The 25192-nt window shown below is 55.2% G+C and overlaps 1 protein-coding gene across 3 annotated transcripts; it reads right to left on the reverse strand.

The window, feature by feature from the left end:
- Positions 1-5619: 5619 nt before the first annotated feature.
- ZNF696 (zinc finger protein 696) lies at positions 5620-14767 on the reverse strand. Of its 3 annotated transcripts, none has more exons than XR_007135642.1 (2): positions 8043-11147; positions 5620-7141 (listed from the first exon to the last, which is right to left on the reverse strand). XR_007135642.1 is itself a non-coding variant. In XM_047785653.1 (2 exons), exon 2 carries the CDS (start codon positions 9109-9111, stop codon positions 8107-8109), a length of 1005 nt encoding a protein of 334 aa, XP_047641609.1. In that variant the 5' UTR covers positions 9112-9197; positions 14740-14767; the 3' UTR covers positions 7673-8106. The 3 variants fall into 3 exon arrangements, 2 of the variants coding, with proteins under 2 accessions (XP_047641609.1, XP_047641608.1); XM_047785653.1 differs by lacking the exon at positions 5620-7141 and adding an exon at positions 14740-14767 and having other exon boundaries at positions 7673-9197; XM_047785652.1 differs by lacking the exon at positions 5620-7141 and adding an exon at positions 12738-13100 and having other exon boundaries at positions 7673-9197.
- Positions 14768-25192: the final 10425 nt, after the last annotated feature.

Genomic DNA, 25192 nt, shown 5'->3' on the forward strand with positions numbered 1-25192 from the left:
TGTAAGGCTGCAGGTGTCTTTTGTGTCGGCGTCATATAGGAAGGTGGCCGACACCTGGCCTGTCCCTTGATGTGTCCCCTCCCCCAGGAGGGGCCCCTTCAGGGTTTCTGCAGAGAGATGGTCAGGGGCTGTGCCATGGGGCTTGGCTGCGTGCCCACCCGTGCTCCTCTGGAGAGCCTGGCCAGCCACGCGCGGGGCTGCGGGGCCAGTGGGTGGGACCCCTGACAGGGAGCAGATGCCACGCTCTGACGGTCCTTTGCCACCCCTGCTCCCACACTGGCGCCAGCACCGGACAGGGAGCCCTCAGATACGCTGCACCTCTCTCTTCAACAGGTGGGACGGTGGAGCCCCAAGTGTGTCTGGGCCAGTCTCCCCCCGGGGGGTGTTCTGTCCAGGTGCCCTGGGCCGGGCTGTCCCTCCAGGCACTGACCTGGCAGTTGGGGACGTGGTGGCCTCGGGGGTGGGTGAAGTCCACATGTCCCTGGGGGAGCATGTGGGGCCAGGCTGAGTTCTTGGCCTGAGAGTTGTGGCAGCGTCCTCAGGCCACTGAGGAGTGTGTACAGGCCCAGAGGCTGGTCTCAGCAGAGTCCGGGGAAGGTGTCAGGTGGCTCTGTGGCCTGGGACGCCCAGGGCCGGCTGAGGCGGGGCTAGGACCATCACCAACGGGGGGGGAGACGCCCCTTCCACAGCCCAGCCCAGGGCGGAGGGGTCCTGACGGTCTAGGTTGGGGCACGTGACCGTTCTGTACTTAGTTTATTGCTCTCTGGCTCAGGAGGCCTCTCGTCTACACCCAGGCTGGGGGAATCTCGGGTGAGAGCAGCCTTGGCCGACACGGCCCTTGGCCGGGACTTGGTGTGCTGTGCGCGTGAGGACAGTAAGTGGTCACGGCCGCAGGGTGGCCTGGAGAAGACGAAATGGCCACAGCGCTGTTCCCTCTGCATCCCTGGCCTTGCCCTCCCCTCGCGTGCAGCCCTCGCCGTCCGTCTGCGGTGGACCCCGCCCCGCTGTCCCGGCCCCATTTAAATACTGTCCTGTTCTCTTTCAACGGACGGAGAGAAGGCTTGATCCCTGGAGGTCACTGACCACACTCTTGTTCCCCGCGCTCTGTATCCTTTGAGTTTGTAAAAACTGCCTCTTCTCTGGTTCGACCTCGCACCCCCATCGAGAGCCTCCTGTGGCTCCATCCGCAGAGGAAGGGCAGGCTCTGGGCACGGGGAGGCTTGTTGCCTCTGGAGCAGCTGAGGGCGGGTGGCTCTTGAGGCTGGTCCTTGGGCCAGGACTCTGCCTCTTCCCTGGGTGGTTCCTGTTCTCGGGTGGAGGCCCCAAACCCATCCCCTCCGGTCACAGAGCCTTTCCAGCGTTTGCACAGCAGACCCAGGCATCTTATCTTGGCGGGGGGGGGCACCTAAGCCCCTTGCTGGACTTAATAAGCCTCTGCCTACTTTTCGTCTGCAGGGGTTCCTGTGGTTTGGGTACAGGCTCCCCCCTTCCAGCCTTACGTTCTAACTGGCTGTTCTGTCTGGCTGGCTTTACTGAGATGCTGGACCTCTTTGGGGGGTTCCTGCCATCTTACTCTGATTAGGTGCCCAGTCCCCCCCATTTCTCTTTTCCTTCTACTTGTTAATTGACATAATGAGGTTTTGTTCTTGTAAAGCTCTTACATTCGTTCTTTCTGTTGGATCGGACACGTATTCGCTGTTCATGGTTAGAGTGTGTGTGCGCACCTCCTGTCCGCAGGCAGAGCGTGTCACAGCCCCTCCCGTGTTGGGCGTGGGCCGCCGTCCTCGCTGCGCGGTGGGTTTACTTTCGGGCCGACCCTCCGCCTGCGCCACTGCAATGGGCATCGAAGACATCGGCCTGCGAGCATCTCCTCCCCTCGTTTCCTAGTAAGACTGTGCAGGCAGTTCTCGCGTGAAAGCTGCCTGATGAACTGGCTCGGGTTTTACGTCTTCGTCAGCATCTGTTCTCACTTTACCTGTAAAAAGGAAGCGAGCTGGGCGTCCAGTTCTGGGTGGACAGGCAGTTCCTCAGCGCCGTGAAGCCCCGACTCCACGGTCTCCTGTCTCTTGCTCAGGGCAGGTCACTGGCGGAGTGACTGCTGGTGGTGGAGCCCTTCTCGGGCCTCGGTATGTCTGCTGCCTCCACTGTGCTGTGTCGAGGTGCGGCCTCCTGTTTGTGTGGGAGGCTCACACACGTTATGCTTCCTGGGTCTGGGAGTCTTTCATTAAATAGAGGTCTTGGAGTTCCCTTCGTGGCTCCATGCTTAATGAATCCGACTAGGAACCATGAGGTTGCGGGTTCAATCCCTGGCCTGACTCAGTGGGTTAAGGATCCCGCATTGCTGTGGCTCTGGCATAGGCCGGTGACTACAGCTCTGATTTGACCCCTAGCCTGGGAACCTCCACATGCTGCAGGAGCAGCCCAAGAAATGGCAGAAAGACAAAAAAATAATAAAAATAAATAGCGGTCTTGCCGGAACAAGTGAGTGGGCTGTGCAGTGCAGTCCCATGACCGTGACAGTGGCTCAGGGCTGCCACAGGCTGGGGTCCGTCCGAGCCTCCAGGCAGCCTCAGCTGTCGGCTTGCACTTGCTTACACACGCCCGGGGGGGATCCTGGGTCCTGGGAATGGTTGGAACTTTGAGGAGAGATTCCAGCACTCGCCTCTTTAACTGATGGCCTTGTCGCCCGGATTCTGGGGAGGCGGGCTCAGCTGTTCCCTGCCTGGCCTTCGCCCCCGCTGTGGCCTATGGGGAAGCAGAAGCGTCTGCGCAGCCCGGGGCCCCTGCAGGCCCAGCTCCCTCTCCTGTCCGTCGGGGACGCCCGTGACATCTCTGCCAGACCCTCTCTCCTACAGATGTCTGAACACTTCCACCACGTCTCTCGGCTCCAGAGGTTTCTTCCGCTACTAATGCGTCTTCAGCTCTGTCTGCTACTCAGCCTACTCACTGAGGTCCAGTTGCACTGTTTCCATTTCTAAAAGGTGAACTTTTTTGTTGTTGTTGTTGTTGCTATTTCTTGGGCCGCTCCCGTGGCATATGGAGGTTCCCAGGCTAGGGGTCGAATCAGAGCCGTAGCCACCAGTCTACGCCAGAGCCACAGCAACGCGGGATCCGAGCCGCGTCTGCAACCTACACCACAGCTCACGGCAACGCCGGATCCTTAACCCACTGAGCAAGGGCAGGGACCGAACCCGCACCCTCATGGTTCCTAGTCGGATTCGTTAACCACTGTGCCACGACGGGAACTCCCTTTTTTTTTTTTTTTTTTTTTGTCTTTCTGCCTTTTCTAGGGCCGCTCCCGTGGCATGTGGAGGTTCCCAGACTAGGGGTCCAATCGGAGCTACAGCTGCCGGCCTGCACCACAGCCACAGCAACGCCAGATCTGAGCTGCGTCTGTGACCTACACCACGGCTCACAGCAACCCTGGATCCTTAACCCACTGAGGCCAAGGAGTGAACCCACATCCTCATGGATGTGAGTCGGGTTAACCGCTGAGCCACAACAGGAACTCCTCGTGCGAGTTCCTGACGTACAGCAGTGACCGTCTTTATATGTATACTCTCTCACTTTCTTTTCCATCAGTTTATCCCAAGATACGGAGTACCCGTCCCCGTGCCGTACGGGAGGTCCTTGCTGGTCACCTGTCTGCTGCGTAGTGGAGTGGACGCCAACCCCCACCTCCTAACACCGCCCTTCTGCTCTCCCCTTCCCCCTTTGATGAGCATACGTGTGTTTTCTGTTTTGTGAATAAGCTTATTTGTACCGTATCTTAGATTCCACATATAAGCACGATCGCATATTTCTCTTCACTCAGTGTGATAATCTAAGTCCATCCACTTAATGTTGCTGAAGCTGGCATTATCTGACTTTTTATACCTGAGTAATAATATTCCATTGTATACATGGGCGCATCTTCATCCACCCCTGTCAATGGACGTGAGGTTGTTTCTGTCTTGGCTACTGTGAGTAGCGCTGCCGTGAGCACAGGGGTGCATGTGTCTTTCTGAATGAGTCTGGTTTGGATATATTCTTAGAAGTGGGATTGCTGCATAACATGGTAATTCTATTTTTAGTTCCTTTTTTTTTTGTCTTTTTAGGGCTGCACCCAGGGCATATGGAAGTTCCCAGGCCAGGGGTCTAATCTGCAGCTGCCGGCCTACACCACAGCCACAGCAACACCAGATCTGAGTGATGTCTGCAACTTACACAGGATCCTTAATCCACTGAGCAGGGACGGGGCTCGAACCTGCGTCTTCATGGATACTGATCAGGTTCCCTAGTGCTGAGCTACAGCGGGAACTCCTATGTTTGGTTTCTTGAGGAACCTCCACACTGTTCACCACAGTGGCTGCACCCGTTTGCATTCCCACCAGCAGTGCGGGAGGCTCCTTTTCTCCACACCCTCCAGCACTTGCTGTCTGTGGACTTCCCTCTGACCAGTGTGAGGCGATACCTCTCTGTAGTTCCGGTTTGCATTTCTCTAATGATTAGCAGTGTTGAGCATTTTTTAACGTGCCTGTTGGCTATCTGTACGTATGTATTCTTTGGAGAAATGTCTGTTTTGGTCTTCTGCCCATTCTCTGATTGGGTTGTTTGGTTTCTGGATATTGAGTTATAGGAGCTGTCTGTATATTTCAGAAACTAAGCCTTTGTCGGTTGCATCACTTGCAAATACTTCCTCCCATTCTTTAGGCTTTTTTTTTTTTTTTATGGTTTCCTTTGCTGTGCACAAGTCTGTACGTTTGATTGTGTCCCATTTGTTTATTTTTGTTATTTCTTTAGCCTTGGGCGACTGACCTCAGAGGACACTGCTGTGACTGAAGCCAGAGAATGTCTTGCCTCTGTTCTCTCGTTTTCTGGGGTCACATGCCTTAGGGTCAAGCTTTTCAGCCGCTTGGGTCCCACGGTGTGAGGGGTGTTCTACGTTGACTGATTTACATGCAGCCGTCCTGCTTTCCCAGCACCACTTGCCGAGAGACTGTCTTTTCTCCATTTCACATTCTTGCCTCCTTTGCTGAAGAGCGACCGTAGGCCTTGCAAGTTCATTTCCAGGCTGTTTCGTTCCATCAGTCCATGTCAGTTTTTGGCTCCACACCACGCTGTCTTGATGACTGTGGCTTTGTGGTGTTGCCTGAAGTCTGGGAGGGTTATGCTTCCTGCTTGGTTCTTTTTCCTCAGGATGCTCTGGCAATTCTGGGTCTCTTATGGCTCCTAATACATTTTCATCTTTTAAAATTACATTTCTGCATGACTTATTGTGGTTTGCGAAGAGTCACGGGTGCTTTGATGGGGATTTCATTCCGTCTGTAGATCGTTTTGGGTAGTGAGACCCTTGTAACGGTATCCTCCCATCCCAGAACTGAGGTCTCTTTCCATTTCTTTAAATAATCTTGTTTCCTTTACCAACTTTTATTGTTTTTAGAGTATAAGTGTTTCACCTCCTGGGTCAGGTTTATTCCTAGGTATGTAGATGTGTGTGTGTATACATACTGTATACATGTGTGTATGATACATACTGATATATATCATATACACATGTATATGTAGTAATATATAGTACACATATTAAATATGTACATACACAAAATATTTCTATATATATTTGATGCTATTTTAAAAGATTTTTTTTAACTTGCTATTTCATCGTGACTGTAAAGAAATGCAACTGATTTTTGTAGTTAATCTTGTATCCTGCTATCTTGCTAAATCCATGGATCAGTTCTAGAAGTTTCTGTGTGGAGCTTTAGGGTTTTCTGTACAGTGTCATGTCACCTGCATGTAGTGACGTTACCTCTTTCCTTCCAGCCTGGATACCTTTTTGTTTCTTGTCTGACTGCTGTGGCTAGAACTAGTACTATGCTGAATGGAAGGGGTGAGAGCAGGCATCCTTCTTGTTCCAGGTTTTAGCAGGAACACGTCTTTCTTCTTTCAACTCTTTGTAACTACGCTCTTGCCTGCGTCACCCTGCGGTCTCACCAGCTGCAGTTCTCTGTGCTTGTCTGTTCTTGGCTTTTTGTTGAGCCTCAGCCAGTGAGACACCCTCCTGTTTACCTGGTGATTTCTGTAAGCTCCCAGCTCGATCTCATGAGCGGGGCCCTACAGGGTCTAATCTAAGCAGGGGAAGCCTTCCTCCAGACAGTGGGTGCTTTGGCATTTGGTGGCAGCTGGGGGGCACCATGGACCTGGGACAGACAGTTCAGCCCATCTGAGGGTCTTGGCTCAGTGCAGGACTCACAGGTTCCTCTTCCCACCTCACCTCGGCCCGCAAGGCAGCAGCACAGGGGCTGTGGTGCCGCTGAATCTGCTCTGAGGCAGCTCTGCCCCCACAGGCTGCACAACCTTGTAGCCTAAAGCTCACACCTTAAAAAGAAATCGGGGCCAACAAGAGCCCCAGAACTGAGCTACTATTTTGGACATCCCAGCCGGCCACCAGACCCAATGATTCAGTCAGTAGCTGAGCTAGAGCAGAGACGGCTGAGGCCAGGGACACCAAACCAGCCTGAGCGGGAGGATCCGGGTCCTGTTCTGGACCCCGGACCAGGTGACCGCTCAGGTCTGTCTTAGTCATTCCAGTAAACTGTCAACAGCAGGACCTCACTCGTGTCTTTAGGGCGGAGTCTTATGATACGCACGGGGCTTGTCTCCAACAGAAACTCCCTTCCGACGGCAGGTGACATCCACACGTGTCCGCTGTGCTGTGATGTCAGCGATGGGGTCACACACAGAGTTCACCCGGAGCCGTCTCACCTTTCACCTCATCTCCCAGCTGCAAACCGCGAGGTCCTGTGAGTGAGCACGTGTCTCACGCTCCTCACAGTCCCGTGGGCCCTGACCTGTGCTTTGTACACAGCTTCCAGTCCTTCTGCTGAGTAAGCCCTTCAAGCAGCCAGCTCAGGAATCCCCTCCCTTGGGCACTCCTGCCCCAGTCTTGTTTCCTCATCTCTCTGCCACTGGTTCTCTGCATGTGCTTCTGTTCCTGGGCTGTTAGCTGGCAGCCCTTGAGAGCAGACATCATGCTGGCTTTCCCCCCACGGCAGTGGTGTAGAGCCTGGACAGGCAATGCTGAGGAAGTTGAAAGTATAAACACCTTAAGCTTGCTCTGTCTTGGGACACCTCCTGAAGCTGAGCAGCGCTCTGTATGCTGAAAGGGTGCGAAAATGAGAGAGTCAGTTACCTCTTGTTCTGGCCAAAGCCCTGTGGGCCGCCCTCCGTCACGCTCCCCTGCAGAGCTCGTGCCCTTGAACCTGTGTTTCTGTGGAGGGCACGCCCTGTACCTGGGGCTGTGCTAAAATCATTCTGGCTGCAGGGTTCACACTTCGATAGAGACCCAGACGTAAGCACAGAGCGTTGAGGAGAGGTAGCAGGCGACTCTTGCCTTTTCAAAAGTGCTATGAAACTAAAAACACCAAACCCACCAGAGTTCCCACTATGGCACAACAGGCTTGGCAGCATCTCTGCAGTGCCGGGACACAGGTTTGTTCCCTGGCCTTGCACAGCAGGTTAAAGGATCCAGTGTTACCACAGCCGTGGTGTAAGCTGCAACTGGGGCTCAGATCTGATCCCTGGCCCAGGAACTCCCTGTGTCACACGGCAACCAAAAAAGACAAAACAAAACAAACCTGCTGATCCATGGACGAACCTGAAAACATTAAGCAAAGGGGGAGAAACCTGCAAGTGTGTCATCGTATTTATGTAAAGTTCTAGAACACACGAGACGAGTGACAGATCCGAGGGCACAGGTTGCCTCTGAGGATGTGGGGCCGATGCGAGGGCATGAGGAGGTCATCTGGGGGGGAAGTGCTACATTTTGATGGTGTGGTGGTCACACAGGGCAAAACTCACAAACCAAACACTCAGGACCCCTGCGTTTCACCACATGTAAATGAGACTTCAGGAAAACACCAATGCTAAGAAAATGAAAAATTAATTTCAGAGGTGCCAGCACGCTCCTTTCCTTTGGGAAAACCTCTGCTTCCCTAGTGGAGCCTGCTCTCCCCAGCTTGTCTTCCTCCCCCACCGCCCACAGAACAAAGCCCACAGACCCGGCACGGGGGCAAAGCCAGGCGGCTGCTCAGTTTTCTGCTGCACATTCACCCCATCACAGGGTCACTCCGTGCCATGAACCCGCCGGTGCTGGATGAGATGAAAGCTCAAGCGGAAGGCCCTGCCGCACTCGGCACACCGGAAGGGCTTCTCCCCGGTGTGGATCCTCTGGTGCCGGAAGAAGCCTGACAAGGCCCTGAAGGCGCGGCCACACTCGCTGCACTCGTAGGGCTTCTCCCCGGTATGGATGCGCCGGTGCTCGCTGAGGAAGGAGCTGCGGCTGAAGGCACGCCCACACTCCTGGCAGGCGTAGGGCTTCTCCCCGGTGTGGACCCGCTGGTGCTGGATCAGGTTGGAGCTCTGGCTGAAGGCTTTCCCACACTCCTTGCACTCGTAGGGATTCTCTCCGTGGTGGATGCGCTGATGCCGGACAACATTTGAGCTGTGGATGAAGGTCTTCCCACAGTCACTGCACTCGTACAGCCGCTCCCCAGTGTGGATGCGCCGGTGCTTCACTGCATCCGACCTCTGCCCGAAGGACTTGCCACACTCGGCACATCCATACGGCTTTTCTCCCGTGTGGCTCCTCTGGTGTCTGACGAGGTTAAAGCTCTGGCTGAAGGCTTTCCCACACTCCTTGCAAATGTACGGCCTCTCCCCATTGTGGGTGCGCTGGTGCCTGACGACGTGGGAGCTGTGGATGAAGGCCTTCCCGCAGTCGCTGCACTCGTAGGGCTTCTCCCCAGAGTGGATGCTCTGATGCTTCACCGCATCCGAGTAGCATTTGAAGCTCCTGTCACAGGTGCTGCACTGATAAGGCCGCCCTTTCCAGGGGCCTCGCCCATCAGTCACATGGCCTGTGTTCAGGGTGACCTCTGACCCGGACATGCTGTCCTCACGGCCACTCGGCCCTCCAGTTTCCTCATCAACAGCCAGGCCGGGCCTCTCTTCAGCTTCCTCCTTTGCACAGGGATCCAGAAACCCTGGGGCCTGGGGAGGCCCCTGGAACAGTCCTGGCACGGCCTCTCCATGGAACCCCCCCTCTCCCAGGGCTGCCTGCTGTGGCATCAGCCTTGTGCTCGGAGCCCCTTGCTCAGCCGCTGAAGCAGCACAGCTGGAAGCTCAGCCGCCGCTTGACGCTTGTGCTCAGAAAGCTGGAAAAGGGCAGAGACACAGGATGTAAAAAGAGAATGGCGGCAGCGCCACAGCTGCCCCAGAGAGCCGTGTGACGACAGAGCTACCGGAGGGACACCAGGGGGGAGCAGATGTCCCCGGGGGCACAGGCACGGACAAGGGGCTAGGGGAGGGCCAATGTGGAGCCTTCCCTGTGACTGTGGATGGCGCCCACCCCTCTCACCTTAGACAGAGCCCTGGCTCTGGGGGCGGCCTGGTTTGGCCTCACGGCCCGGAACACCGAGGACCGTGGCTGCCGCAAAGCCGAGGGACGCCAAGGTGGGCCCCGTAGGCACAGGGCGGCCGGGCTGATGGCACACATCCAGGCCCTTTCCCTCCCTGACCCTGGGCTTCCACAGCCACACGGCTCCCCCAACCCACCAAGATCCACAGGCAGCCTCCTTCCCCAGACAGGTCAGCACGCGAGGCACAGCCCCTGCTGAGGGAGGCGGAGCTGACTGTGCTGAGGTGGCCTCCTGGTCCTGGCTCGGGGGTGGTGAACAGCTGGTTACACAAGGCCCTTGGCTCGTGGGCACCGAACACCCACCTGTTTAGACCAAAGCTTTAGGGGTGTGGCTCTCAGAATGCTGTGTCGTTACTGGAGCCACCATAGGGAGCGCCTGGGGGGTGAGACAGGGCCAGGGCCGCCTGGGTGAGCACATCCCTGGGTTAAGAGGAAGCCCTTCTGCCTGCAAGCAGTTAGAAGCCTGGCCACACCTCGCAGGCACTCGAGACGGCAGGTGGGCTGGGGTCAGGAGGCTGTCCTGGGCAGGTTAGAGTGGACAAGTGCCCGCAGACTGTCGCCATCCAGGGGGCTGCAGACCTTGCAGCGGGGCGCTGGGGAGGCCCGGCCCTGGCAGGGAGCAGGGGAGGCCTGGGGAGGCCCGGCCCTGGCAGGCAGCAGGGAAGGCGCTGGGGAGGCCCGGCCCTGGTTTCGGAGTTTGAGAGACGTGGAAGTTCAAGAAACTGACTCAGGGGCACTGATTATGACGAATGGAATTACTCAAGGTTAAAATGAGGCCGCACGCTCTCTCTCCAGTCCTACCCGGCCAGGCTCCAGGTCCTGCCAGTGACAGCCCTCAGGGACCCTGAATGGCACCTGTTCTCAGTGGGGGCAATTCAGCCCCAGGCACGTGGGGCCACATTTGAAAACACTTTTGGTGTCACAACCAGGACGGGGTGCTCCTGGCACCTAGAGGGGAGAAGCCAGGGAGGCTGCTCAACACCCTACAAGGCACAGCCACCCCCCAACAGAGACGCCCCGTCCCAGGGCGCCCACACGGGAAGCCCTGACAGGCAGAGGCACAGGCCTGGGAGGCAGAACCTGGGCCGCCAGGTGTCCTGAGCAGGAAGCCCCGGCCGGCACAGATGCAGGTCACCGCGCTGAGGCCCTGAGACCAGCCCCCAGCCTGGGGCCCCACAGGCCCTGTATCTCGGGCACAGCCCAGACAGGGTGTTTCTCTTTGCTCCTTTTCCAAGGGAATGGCTTCACTGTGACTAACCTGTTTTCCTCCACACTGTGGATGGCAGCATTTGTTAAAACTGAGCCCCAAATCACGCGACTGAAGAACCCGTCTGAGCCGAAGCTGGTGAGGATTAAGGTCAGACAAGGGGAGAAGCAGAGTCCTGGGCCAGTGGGGCGGCTCCACGGCTGGGCCCCTGGGTCACCCCCAAAGGGAGAACATGCCTGACTTGGGGGTTCTGTGATTTCTGGAAGGACGGAAACATGAGTGTCCTGCAAGCCACGGCGGCGTTCTCCCCAGGCTCCCACCACTGAGCCAGAACCTTCGGGAGGGTATGATGTAGAAGAGGCAGAACAGGGAGTTCCCATCGTGGTTCAGCAGCTAACAAACCCGACTGACCAGCTTCCACGAGGACCGGGGCCCATCCCTGGCCTTGCTCGGTGGGTGGAGGATCCGGCGTTGCCTTGAGCTGTGCCGTAGGTCGCAGATGTGGCTTGGATCCTACGTGGCTGTGGCTGTGGCGTAGGCCAGCGGCTGTAGCTCCGACTGGACCCCTAGCCTTGGAACCTCCATATGCTGCAGGTGCGGCCCTTAAAAGACAAGGAAAAAAAAGAGAAAAGCCAGAACAGGGCATGTTTGCTAAGGGAAGGTGGTGTGGTTAACACTGGTCACATGACAATTTAGCAACAGGAAACTGCATACGAGCCCTCAGCTTCTGCCAGCCCCCAAATGTGGCTTGAAATTCAGAACACAGAGGCCTGGAGCCAAGGGGGGAGGCGGCCAGCGGGTAGGAGGCCAGCTAGATTTCCATCCACCACACGCGTCCTGCCCACTGGCCCTGAGCCCAAGCCTGCTGACACTGCTGGGCCTTGGTGAGACACAACCGAGAATGAATACGCTCATTCTCCAGAGTTGGTGGCATAAGCCTCCAAGACTCCACAGATCACATTACAAAGCTGCAGTGATTAAAACAGTGTGGCACTGGCGTGAAAACTGACACACAGACCAGAGTAGAGAGCCCAGAAATAAACCCGCACACCCGTGGTCACTTCACCTTTGACAAAAGAGGCCAAGGACGCACAGTGCCTTTTTCCCAGTCTCTTCAGCAAGTGGTGTTGGGAAAACGGCACGGCTGCAGGCAAGTCAGTCAATTTGGAGCACACCCTCCCAGCACACACACAACAATAAACTCCAAGTGGCTGCAAGACTTCAGTCGAAGACATGACACTGTAATGCCAGGAGAGGACACAGGCAAGACCTCCTGGGACATAAACCACAGCACTGCTCAGGCCAGTCACCCACAGCAACAGCAACAAAAGCAAAAATACGCACATGGCACCTGGTCAACCTTACAAACGTCTGCGCAGCAAAAGAAACTATAAACAAAACAAAAACTACAGACTGGAAGAAAATATTTGCAAATGATGCAACCAACAAGGGCTTAATTTCCAAAATGTACAAACAGCTCATACAACTCGATATTCAAAAACCAAACAACCCACTTAAAAAATGGGCAGAAGACCTAAACAGACATTTTTCCAAAGAATATTCACAGATGGCCAAGAGGCACATGAAAAGATGCTCAACATTGCTAATTATTAGAGAAATGCAAACCAAAACTACAATGAGGTGTCACCTCACACAGGTCAGAATGGCCACTATTAAAAAAACCTAGACAGAGAAAATCTGTTACCAGAGCGGGGGGAGGGTAAATTAAGCGTTTGGGATTCGCAGACACAAGTGTCTACACGTACAACCAACCACAAAGTCCTACTGTATAGCCCGGGGAACTGCACTCAGTGTCCTGTAATAAACCAGAACGGAAAATAATGTGAAAGATAAACATATAAAACCGAATCTATATGTAACTGAATCGGTCTCCTGTACCCTGGAAACGAACGATGCTGTAAACCAACTATACTTCGATAAAATGAGGACAGAAAATCTTGTTCTCGGAAGTGTCCAGGTGGGGGAACCAAGAGAAAGCTGGAGGGGAGCGCGCCCGGAGAGCCAGGCAGAGAGGGGGCCGGGGAGCACGACAGGGGAGGAGCCCCTCACCGGTGCATGCGCTCATCAGGGCAGTCCTCTCTGGGCCACTCTGGACCCGGGCTCTGCCTGCTGCTTCCTGCAGAGAGGCCAGCAGTGGGACAACCTGTGCAAGAGCAGGACAGGGGACAAAATGACAGAGTGGGGTGAGGTCAGGGTGTCTTCAGAGAAGGGAGGGCCCTACCAGAGCCACCTCCCTAAAATCAAGGGCCTGAATAAACAGACACCCCAGAAGCTAGAGTTCCATGGGACACACTGGGAACTCCGTCCCGGCCATGCTGGCTCCCCTCACCCCTGCTCCTGGCAGATTTGGAGCAAAGACAGGTGTGGTAACACATGTTAGTGGCCTGCTGTGGTCTCAGCTCCAGGAGGAACTAACCAGCATTTTTTTTTTTTTGGCTTTTTAGGGCCGAACCCTCAGTATATGGAGGTTCCCAGGCTAGAGGTCCAATTGGAGCTGTAGCCCCAGCCTAAGCCACAGCCACAGCAGTGCCAGATCCGAGCCACATCTGCAACCTACACCACAGCTCATGGCATCGCCAGATCCTTAACCCACTGAGCGAGGCCAGGGATCGAACCTGCGTCCTCAAGGATGCCAGTCAGGTTCGCTTCTGCTGAGTCACACGACAGGAACTCCTAACCAGCACCTTTAATCAGCTCTTAAATGCTAAATACGTAGAAATGTCATGTATTTAAAAATTTTCTTGATAAATACAAAGATTCGAACATGAAAGTATGAAACAAAAACAATGACCTGAATGGTGCAACTTTGAAGAAAGCTTTTGCACAGCTTGACACCAAAGGTTTAGTCTGAGAGATTTAACTACACAAGGATATTTAAAGTAAAAAAACAAAGATGGACAAACAAACAACTGGGCAGAGTTCCTGCTGTGGCACAGTGGTTAAGAATTCAACTGCAGCAGCTCAGGCGCTGTGGAGGGGAGGGTTTGATCCCTGGCCCAGCGCAGTGGGTTAAAGGATCTGGCATCTCCACAGCTGCAGCAGTTAGCAGCTGCTGCTCAGATTCAACTCCCGGCCAGGGAAATTCCACATGCAGTGGGTGGGCCATTAAGAACAAAAATAAAGGCGTTCCCACTGTGCCTCAACGGGTTAAACACCCTCACGTTGTCTCCGTGAGGACGCTGGTTCCATCTTTGGCCTTGCTCAGCTGGTTAAGGAACTGATGTTGTCTCAAGCTTCTGCAGATGGGATCCAGGATGGCTGTGGCTGTGGCATACCCTTCAGCTGCAGCTGAGATTCGACCCCTAGCCTGGTAACTTCCATACGCCACAGGTGCGGCCATAAAAAGACCCAAAAAACTGGGGGAGGGGGATATTTGCAACATAGATGTTCATGTCCTTAACATATAAAAACCACTATATACTCATGAGAAAACAAAAAATTAATAAAAGTTATAAACAAGTAATCTGCAAAAGAAAACAAGTAGCCAACATACTTTTTAACCACTGTTCCACCTTGTTTGCAATTAAAAATGTAATTTAAGGCGTTCCCGCTGTGGCTCAGCGGTAACGAAGCCGACTAGTATCCATGAGTTACGTGGGTTCCATCCCTGGCCTTGCTCAGTGGGTTAAGGAACCAGCTCAGCTGTGTGATATAGTTGCAGACGTGGCTTGGCCCCCGCATTGCTGTGTAGCTCCGATTCCACCCCTAGCCTGAGAACTTCCACCCGCCGCAGGTGCGGCGGCAACAAAAAAGCAAAAAAACCCAAAACACACTTAAACAGTGGCACCTTACGAGCACGGAGATTAAGGGAAACAGGAGGTCGGCCCCCCGGGGTCTCACCCCCGTCGGGGAGGCCGGCCCTCGGGGTCTCATCCTGGGCGGGGAAGCGGTCGCCGCCCGCGCGGGGGGCGTGCCGCTCTCCTCCCGGACGCGCGCCCTTCCGCGGAGACAGCCCGGAATGGGCAGGGCCCCGTGCCCCGGTCTCCGTTTCCCGCGTCGGCAGCCCCGCGCCCCCTCCTCCCACCTCCCCGGCGCCCCCCGGGGCACTCACCCGCAGCCTCCGCCGCCCGCCGCCCGCGCCGCCCGCGCCGTCCGCGCCGTCCGCCGCCGACCGGAAGCGCCGTCTCCGCCTGCGCCTCGGCGGCGCGGGCACTTCCGGGGACGCTCTAGGCCCGGAGGACCGCGCACTCGGCGGCTCTGGAGGCCACGGGCCGGCGCCGCAGACGCCAGGGGGCGATTCCCCAGCTTCGCCCGCAGGTGCCGGCCGCCTTCACCTCCACCTGCCCCCGCCCCCCAGCCCCGTCCCGCGCCCGCGGTCCTCGCTCCCCAGGCCTCTGGGCGCCTCCTGAGCATCCCCCCCACCCCGCGGCCTCCAACCAGGTTCCGAGGATTGGGGACCGATGAGAGAATGAATGGACGGGTGAAGTCAGTGCTCGTGGAGAAGGGGGCAGCGCCGCAGGGGAGAGGCCGGCAGAACCGAAGGGGCCACCGGGAGACCCACCCCATGGAGGAAGCCCGCCGAGGGCATGGAGCCTCGAACCTGCCCTGGCCCGGGAGCCGAGCCTCACGGCGGCTGGTGGTGCAGGTGGACTCCCCCTCGTGGGCCAAGGGCAGGCAGAAATCCCCTTCGTCCTGGTGCTTCTGCCAGCGGCGCCGTCCTCCCTCCCGCGGCCCATGTTCGCCCTCGCTGCGGGCACACACCACCTGTCCCGGTGCCCCCAGCACTGGTTTTCAGTGACCGCACGCCCGTTCAGCATCCCAGTTTCTTTGGATTACCCGACTGCTGTGCTGGGGTCTCGCCTAGGCTGCCGTCAAGGTGCTGGCCAGCACTGGGGTCTCCGGGGAGGGCTAGGTGGGGGAGCCTCTGCTCGCAGGCTCTGCGGGTGGAGGTAGGATCCAGTTCCTTGCAGCGGGGGGGGGGGGGGGGGGGGGGGGAATCTGGGGGCTGCAGACCTTCCCGCAGAATGGATGTTTCTGCTCCAAAACCTTCCTGCATCTGCCCCAGACAGTAAAGGGGGCCTGGGCGTGGCTGTCTCTCTGCTCCGGGCCCTCTCCTGTGGTCTCTCCTCAGCCACCTTGTTCTAACATGCTTCTGGAAAGCCCAGGCCCAGAGAGCCCCCAGACGACTCCCTGCTCCCTGACAGTGTCCCTTTACGGGTGGTCTGCTGCTCTGGCATCCAGCCCATCGGCCTCTGCCTGCTGGTGCCGAACCGAAACGCAGAGACAGAGATTTGGGGAAAGGAGGAAAAAATAGCTTTATGGCTTTGCCAGGCAAAGGAGGGTCACGGCAGGCCAGTGCCTTGAAGACTGTGGGGCGTGCCCCCCAACCCCCGTAAAAAGGAGAAAAACAGGCTTTCCCATAGGAATCAGGACGGGGACAAACACGCATTCTTCTCTCTTTGGGGGATCTTAGTCACCAGACCTGGAGTCAGGAGATCTCGGCTTCCTGGCGTGGTCTTCTGGGTTACTGCCGAGAGTAACAGCACTTGCCAAAAGGGCCTATTGATCAGAGAAGATCAGAACAAACTCGGAAAGTTCCTGAAAAACATCGTGTGCTAATCATCTTTAGTGCACAGGCAGTTATGCTCAGGGTGCCTCATCTTTAGTTTACGGGTGACTGTGTTTAGGATGCAATTAAGTCAGGGAGCAGGACAGGGAAGGCCTCTAAGCTGTTCAGTTTTAAGCATTCATTTCTAAAAGAACCGTAAGAAATATAACTTCTCTTTCAGGGGTATGAGGCGCCTGCATCAAATCCCCCCCTTTTCTTTGATGCGCTGCTATCTTGGGAACAGGCCTTGGGCAAGAAAGGGAATAATGGGTTTGGACAGAGATGTTTGTTAATCAGCAAGGACTTCCGTGCTGGGGGGGCTTTGGTGTTCAATCCCCACTTCCGGTTTACTTTCCTGTCGCAAGACATGTTTCTTTGAAAGCTCCATCTTGTCCTTCTTTGCTCTATCCCATCTTCCTGCTTGAAAAACAGTCAGGTGCTGGTGAATGACTTAAGCTTAAGAACTGTTACGTGCCTAGAGGTCAGAGTAAGAGCTTAACCTTTCACCAGCTAAGTGGCTTTTAAAATAGTAAAAGAACTTCTATAACAGTAAACAAGCCCTGTATCCTCCACCCATGGCCCCTCCTCACTTGATGGCATCTAAAGAGCACAATAAAAGCCGTGCGGTTTCTGGAGGCAGGGCTCTTGGTCCCTGAGATCTTGAGTCCCCCGTTCCCACCTTTACTTAAGGTAAATGTCTCTGTGTCTTACTTTATGTTAACTTTTTTCCTTAAGTTCCACAGCACCCGTTCTTCAGCCCCTTCCTGCTGAGCTGGTCTCGGCACATTTCTCCGCGCCTTTCAGGGAACGGGGCCACGACCGCTCTCTGGCTACTTCCTGCTGACATGGGGCGTAGTCCTGCCTCCATGTGGGGAACAGACACCAAACTACAAACCGTCCTGAGCTCCAAGCCCTGGATCCGAGCCCTGTGTGATTAGGCCTCGGTGCCCTGAGCCTTCTGGTGCAACAGACCCTGAAAGAAGTAAGAGTGACAACTGGACTTCAACAGACAAAAATAGATCTCAGTCCCTGAGAATTCAGGAGAATTAGCCCCAAACCCAGTCTGGAACTGTCACTTTGGGGAGACTTGCGGCCAAGCAGCCAGTCGTCCATTTTTGTCTAAGTCCGTGTTTAAATTCCGGTGTGATACTGACAGATACACAGCAGGAGCTGTGGGCCATCACGCATTTCTTCCTTTCCCGGCCGAAGTCTGGTCTGAAGCAACTTCACTGGATTCCTCGGAGCCGTAAGACGGCAGCCACCAGCTGCCAGCGGACATTGCTCTAAGAATGGCTGGGACATCCCAAGTTGGACCCAGCTCAGAACATTCTCAGCGACACAAGAGCTTGTCTGAAATTGCAACCCCAAGGCCGCCTGGCGTTGCTTTGGATGTCTGGCCATGCTGCTCCGTTTTTAATAGTATTTTCCTTGGTGGCCACGGCAGGTGTCATTGGTAATGATTTTAGTGCTTTTCTAGGTATGAGGAGAGGCCAGAATTGGGCTCATAAAATCTTCTCCTGAAAATAACTGTCTGAAGACCTGTTCTGCCAGTTTTCTCAGAGTGCAGAGGGCCTGACTCCTGATTTCCACCCTGAGCTCTTTCAGGGCTCTGACTCAGTCCACGTGGGGTGGAGGGCGGTTGCCCATCTCCAGTTCACAGGGCTCCCTCATGGTCGTAAACTCGACCGTGGTTTGGGAGGCATTTCATGACCATTTCGTCCCACGGTGCTAGGAATGCTCGTTCCCAGGTCCGGCAGAGGTTGCACGGACAGGCCACTCAACGTGCTTCGCTGGGCGGGGCCTTGTGACAGTTGCCAGAAGTCTCCGGACCTCCTGTCTTACTCGTCTGCGGTGGTCCGGGAAATAGTCCGTCTCGCGGCATCTTCCCACATCTAGAGTTACACTATTACAGCAAAGAACCGCATATTTGGGTAACTGCTTCAAGTCCCCCAGTCATAATTATTTTTCTAGGAGGCTCAGTCACACAGTTGGTAAAATAAGGAACAATAATCTCGTAAAACAGGCAAAATACAAGCAATACAGCTGAGCGAGTTATACGTGGGTATTTAAGCCAATAGCTTCCTACTCCAAAACAGTTTTAGAAAATGTTGTCAAGACGAGGGAGCAGGTCACTTAAAGCAGCAAAGGACCTCAGAAGTCAGGAGGCTGATAGCCTGGTTACTATTGTTTAAAGTCTGTTGGGAGTTCCCTTCGTGGCGCACTGGAAACGAATCCGACTAGGAACCATGAGGTTGCGGGTTCGATCCCCGGCCTCGCTCAGTGGGTTAAGAATCTTGCCGTGAACTGTGGTGTAGGTTGCAGACGCGGCTTGGATCCCGCGTTGCTGTGACTGTGGTGTAGGCCGGCGACTACATCTCTGATTTGACCCCTAGCCTGGGAACCTCCATATGCCGTGGGAGCAGTCCTAGAAAAGGCAAAAAGACAAAAAAAAAAGAAAGAAAGAAAGTCAAGTCTGTTGGGTGAAACTCCTTAAGGCTTTGAGGTGGCTGATTACGGGTTCCGATCCCACTGACAGGGCCACGATAGCTGCGAAGCTGTCAGACTCTTGGAATACAGATTGCTTGACCCCACGGGCTCTTCCCAAGGGTAGACCGGTTGGCGTCCTCTTCAAGTTGTTACGTAGGCCACCTTGAGTCTGAGGGCGTCTGGAGTGCATCTTCCTACCCATCCTGGGGGACGCCAAGGCCATAAATGAGTTCTACGAATTCACCATGTTCCACTCCGTGTGACCCAGCGAACCTCCGGTCATCTGACCCCGTCTGCTCCACACCAGCCACGATCGCCAAGGGTAGCAATAGGCAGGCACTGTTCACAAGGCACCAGCCTGTTTTCCTAAGGTTACTGGGCCCGGCTGGTCGCTCTTAGTCGGGGTTGATTGCTCTCTCACCGTAGGAGAGCCTTCGATCGTAAATGGCCACTGCCTGGTGTTAACCGCTAAACCCATCTCACAGCTGTGGGAGGTTCCCTTCTAAGAAACAGGAGGTTACAATTTTTGATTGAGACTTAGCTCATTGTTCTGAGCTTGACTGACCCGAAAAGAAAATTCATAATTCTGGTCATGGTCAGAGCAGGTATTACTAATTGGCCAGGTGAAAAACTCCCATTCAGTAATAAATTTCCTAAGGGTTATTCAGTCAGCGCCTTGGGGAGGAGAAAGCCACCGAAGCACCCCGAAACTGCTGGACACAGGTAATTGGTCACCAACCCAATAATCAGAGGGGTTTTAAGAATTAGCACAGGATCCTGCGCCTGAGGGAGAAGCATTTGATTCATATGCAAAATGTCAGGAAGTCCAGAGGACCTCTTGGGGGGTTCCCGTCCTGGCGCGGTGCTTAATGAATCCGACTGGGAACCATGGGGTTGAGGGTGGGTTAGGTCCCTGGCCTCGCTCAGTGGGTTAAGGATCTGGCGTTGCTACGGCTGTGGTGGAGGCCGGCAGCTGTAGCTCTGATTGGACCCCTAGCCTGGGAATCTTCACATGCCACGGGTGCAGTCCTAAAAAGACAAAAAAAAAAATTATAAATCATCATACGAGTAGGTCTAGCATCCTGGGTCTACTTCTGATGCCAACTTCTCGTCCTGGTGCAGCTTTTCCTCCATGTGGGCATGGTTTTGTCTGCGGTCCTCTCTACAGACCAGGCCAGTGCCGGGGCCTGTTTCGGCAATACGGTCTGAAAATCAGGAACTTGTATTTTCCAAAACAGACCTCCCTAAAGAGGAAACATTTTTGCAAAGGCATTAAAGCCATTAACAGCCTATAATGACAAAAGACTTAAGAAAACACATTTGAGATCTGATTACAGTGCAGTTGACAAAGAAACTTGGTTAGTGCTGAGACCTCACACTGTATCATGTGGAGCTTCTTATCACTCACTTGAGATGCTCTTCCCGGGTGCCCCCAGTCACTCTGACCCTGTGCCCCACGCCTGGGAGGCCTCAGAGGCCTTCTGAACCCTCCCAAGTTTAGCACAAGTCAAAAAACTTTAATTAGACAGGCAGAATTATAGGCCACCGTGGATAACACTCCCCCAAAGTCACCAGAGGTCCTGAAAGCAAACACAGATCACCCAAAGGCAAAGGACTTCACACAATCCGTTGTCCAAAGTGGCATTCCGAGACTTTGTCCTCTTAGGAGAGAGAGAGAAGCCAAATTCCAGTTTTGCGCCACCTTGCTTTTTAGCAGTAACTTCGTAAGTGATTCTAAACTTGGTCCGGACCCTGCATGGAACTCTGCTCGGGTCCACGTCCCCACGCCCTGCCTCGCCTGCCGTGTCCACGGCGGCCGTTGCCTCTTCTCTTCCACGCAGAGCGCCGCGCTCAGGACAGGCGTTCCTTTCCCGCACACAACGCAGCTCCTCTCCTCGTTTCTTCTTTACTGGAAGCTCTCGCAAGTCTTTTTCTAAAGCCACCACGGACTGTCTTTTATAATGTCTAAAAACGTGTGTTTTTCTTGTAGAGAACATCTCAGGATGGCAGGAAACATGTTGATTAATCATCCCAAATACCTTCAGGATCTCTGTTTATTTATTACGTGAGAATTGCAACGATTCTTAATATTTACTTATTTATTTTGGTCTTTAGGGCTGCACCTGTGGCACATGGAGGTTCCCAGGCTAGGGGTCCAAACAGAGCTACAGCTGCCGGCCTACGTCAGAGCCACAGCAACGCAGGATCCGAGCCGCATCTGCAACCTACACCACAGCTCATGGCAACACCAGATCCTTAACCCACGGAGCAAGGCCAGGGATTGAACCCGCAACCTCGTGGCTCCTAGTTGGATTTGTTTCCAATGCACCACGACAGGAACTCCTAATATCTCTGTTTAGTAACCGGTGTCTCAGTGTATCGTTTGACTTCTATTAAACCGGGTACAGTAAGACGTTACACTTAATGTCGTAACTGGAATAACTGTCTATTAGGTGTTTTTTCTTTTTGCCTTTTCTTGGGCCGCTCCTGCGGCATATGGAGGTTCCCAGGGTAGGGGTCGAATCGGAGCTGTAGCCCCCGGCCTACACCACAGCCACAGCAACGCAGGATCCAAGCCGCATCTGCGACCTACACCACAGCTCATGGCAACGCCAGATCCTCCACCCACGGAGCGAGGCCAGGGATCGAACCCGCGACCTCATGGTTCCTAGTCGGATTCGATCGCCACTGAGCCCCGACGGGAACTCCAACATGTCTATTAATTAGATCAACAAACTTCAATTCTAATACAAGATATGAATTTAATACTGAATATTTCCCAGGGCACGTGAACCTAAACGCCACTCTGGCCGGTTCGTCCCTTTCGTGTTTTGAGAATCTGTGCTGTGTGCACTGGTTTCCTTTAGGCCAATTGAGTAGAGCTCACTGAATCTGCCTTTTGATAAAACCATGACACATGGGACATACATTCAATCACACAGACGGACACGGAGAGGCCAGAGCTGCATTTTCCAAGCTTAGTCCCGAGTCAGATAGTACAAATAAAACTCACCAGTTACAAGTTTTGAAAAGAGTTCTTTCCCATTTTTTTCCTCACGTCTCAGGACAGAGAGATGGTCTAGATGAGATAAGTGTTGCTGAGAGGCCCCCGCCCGCCCCGGCCCGGCCTGGTCTCAAGGCGCAGGGCGAGAAAAGCCAATTCTCCCAGAAGGGCTTGTCCCCTCGGGGTCAGAATTCTGCAGCTTGCTTCTTTTTCAATCGCATATGCAAACGGGGGAACGGACGTATCTTGGGCTTCAACGGCTTCAAAAGGAGGAAACGAGGCCAGCTCAGAAGCAGGAGGGAAAGAGGTCGGCCCCGTCGCGTGGCCCCTTGCCCAGCCGGGGCGCTTTGGCCGGTCATCTGCGTCAGGAGACCAGGGACGAAAGAGTCCCGGTGGCGGCCGCGGGGGCCGCTCCATCGGCGGCAGGCTGGCCCTCAAGCGCCCCGAGGGGCCGGGGTGTCAGTCAAGGCCAAGAAGGGATATGTCCCACCAGAACTGCGCGTTCTGAAAAGCTATTTTCCTTCCAAGCTGGTTTCTCTAGGAGTTCCTGTCGTGGCGCAGTGGTGAACGAATCCGACTAGGAACCATGAGGTTGTGGGTTCGGTCCCTGCCCTTGCTCAGTGGGTTAACGATCCGGCGTTGCCGTGAGCTGTGGTGTAGGCTGCAGACGTGGCTCGGATCCCGCGTTGCTGTGGCTCTGGCGTAGGCCAGTGGCTACAGCTCTGATTCGACCCCTAGCCTGGAACCTCCATATGCCGCGGGAGCGGCCCAAGAAATGGCAAAAAGATAGATAAAAACAAAACAAAAAAACAACAAAACAAAAAAGCGGGTTTCTCCAGTAACTGTGCACCAGGAGAGCCCATGTGGACTAACTGTGGAGCAGCTTTTCCCTTTCACACATACTTGAGTAGATTCTCGCAAGAGTAAGTTTGTAAGTCTGGCCGAGGTGTCAGCTGGAGGCGGCTCTCTGGTGCTCCTCCTTCTCCTGTTTGAGACTCTCTTTCCTGTTTTTTTTTTTGTCTTTTTTTGCCATTTCTTGGGCCGCTCCTGAGGCATATGGAGGTTCCCAGGCTAGGGGTCGAATCGGAGCTGTAGCCACTGGCCTGCGCCAGAGCCACAGCACAGCGGGGTCCGAGCTGCGTCTGCAACCTACACCACAGCTCACGGCAATGCCGGGTCCTTAACCCACTGAGCAAGGGCAGGGATCGAACCCGCAACCTCATGGTTCCCAGTCGGATTCGTTAACCACTGCGCCACGACGGGAATTCCTATTTCCTGTCTTAAAATTGAGTTTGTTGGGGGTAAAGTTTCCTCAGGGCACTGTGTGATGGGCCAGTGTGCTGCCTGAGAGCTTCACTGCTCTAGGTTTTAGCCCAGAGTCACTTCCGCTCTCCCTTACGTGTCTCCAGTCTCCCCGTGGCATCTAAGATGCCACGGATGCTCAGATCGCCGGCCGACCGGTTCTCGCGCACATCCCCGGTTAAGCAGGTTTGATTAACGAGTGGGTTTCCCTGTGGGGCGGCTGCTCGGCGTGAGGACCCGGCCCCGTTACACCTCTCAGTCGCCTGCGAAGACCATCCCCGGCCGGGGGGAGTCTGTCCCTTTTCTTCGGAGCAGATGCGCTCACCTGACATCTTCACCTCTGTCCCGACACATTTCAGGCTGGCAGCCAAACTGAGCGACGCATCTGATCAGCCTCGACCCCTCGGTCTCGTCCAAAGAAGCCAGTCGCGGTAGCTCAGGCCCTGGTTCACAGCGGTCGACTCGTTAAGCCTGCGAACTCCCCAGGGGGCCGCCCGATGGAATTTCGGAGAAGTTTCCCAGGCTGGCTTTTCTTCCCTTGGCTCGCAAAACTGAGGCCTGGGCTAGAAGCTCTGGCCAACTCTTTTCTAGGCACCATCAGATGGACTTAAAACTCGTGCCCCAAACCGAAAGCAAAACCAGAATCCTTGCCAGCCAAGAGGAAGCCTCCGAGTTACACACGGGATCCCCCAAAGGAAAATCCCCACAGGCTCCCCAAATGGACAAGGTCCACGGGGCCTGGGAGGGCACGAGGGGGACTCACCCAGATGCTGGTGGAGGCATCGCGACGTCCCAGATGCTACTTTTCTCCTTCCCAAAGGTGTCTTGGACTGGGAAGCTGGGGTCTGCAGGAGCGGAGGGGAAGGAAGGGGCCCCCAAGGCCAGCGGAGCCCGGCAGCTGCTGGGGTGGTCCTTGCCTTCTGACCACGTTTCCACTTCTGGGACGGCCCGTCGGGGCTCCTCAGGCACAGCCCGGCCGCAGGAGACTCTCAGCGCTCTGGCCTCCGAAAGAGTCCTCCAGCCCTCTGCTTACCTGCAGGGAGACGGGCGTGGAGAGGAAGCTCAGGGCGCCCGTCCGGTCAAGCCGGGGAGCCCTGCGGGGCCGCTGCCCACCAGCGGATCCTGGGCGAGCCCACGGAATTTGTCGCCAGAGTTCGGCCTCTGCCTGCCGGTGCCGAACCAAAACGCAGAGACAGAGATTTGTGGAAAGGAGGAAAAAATAGCTTTATGGCTTTACCAGGCAAAGGAGGGTCACGGCAGGCCAGTGCCTTGAAGACTGTGGGCCGTGCCCCCCAACCCCTGTAAAAAGGAGAAAAACAGGCTTTCCCATAGGAATCAGGACGGGGACAAACACGCATTCTTCCCTCTTAGTCACCAGAGCTGGAGTCAGGAGATCTCGGCTTCCTGGCATGGTTGTCTGGGTTACTGCCGAGAGTAACAGCACTTGCCAAGAGGGCCTATCGATCAGAGAAGATCAGAACAAACTCGGAAAGTTCCTGAAAAACATCGTGTGCTAATCGTCTTTAGTGCACAGGCAGTTATGCTCAGGGTGCCTCATCTTTAGTTTACGGGTGACTGTGTTTATGGAGAAGGACGAGGAAAGACTCTAAGCTGTCCAGTTTTAAAGTATTCATTTCTAAAAGAAGCGTAGGGAATGTCACTTTTCTCTCAGGGGTATGAGGCGCCTGCATCAAGGGGCGCTCCCACTGCGGGGCTGGGCCATGGACCCTGGCCAGAGAGGCCGGATCTCAGAAGCCTGGAACTCCTGCCACCTGCTGGCAGGTGCGCCCAGGGCAGGACAGCGGCAGGCGTTGCCTGATCAGCCTGATGCTGGGCCCTCCCCTCCACCCCCCCTCTCCAGGGTCACCTCGTCCTGCATCTCCGCCGCCCCCCCAGCTGTGAGGCCAGTGGCCATTTCCCAAAGCCGCCAGGCTGGCCCCCCGCCGCCCCAGCCTCTGCTCATCCCATCGCTTCCTCATTGGACGAGGGCTGAGCGCCGCCAGCAGGAATCCCGCCACCATGTGTCCCCGGGTGTCACTAGAGGGAAGTGGTGGCGCCGCTCCTGGCTGGATAGTGATGGTTCTGACATGGGTGTGGTCTGGCTTTTCGGAGCTTCCCGCCTCTTGCATTTTGAAGCCCCAAAGCTGCCCGTGGGCTGCGGCC

This window comes from Phacochoerus africanus, chromosome 6, assembly GCF_016906955.1.
Source record: "Phacochoerus africanus isolate WHEZ1 chromosome 6, ROS_Pafr_v1, whole genome shotgun sequence".
In the NCBI taxonomy this organism is placed as follows: domain Eukaryota; kingdom Metazoa; phylum Chordata; class Mammalia; order Artiodactyla; family Suidae; genus Phacochoerus; species Phacochoerus africanus.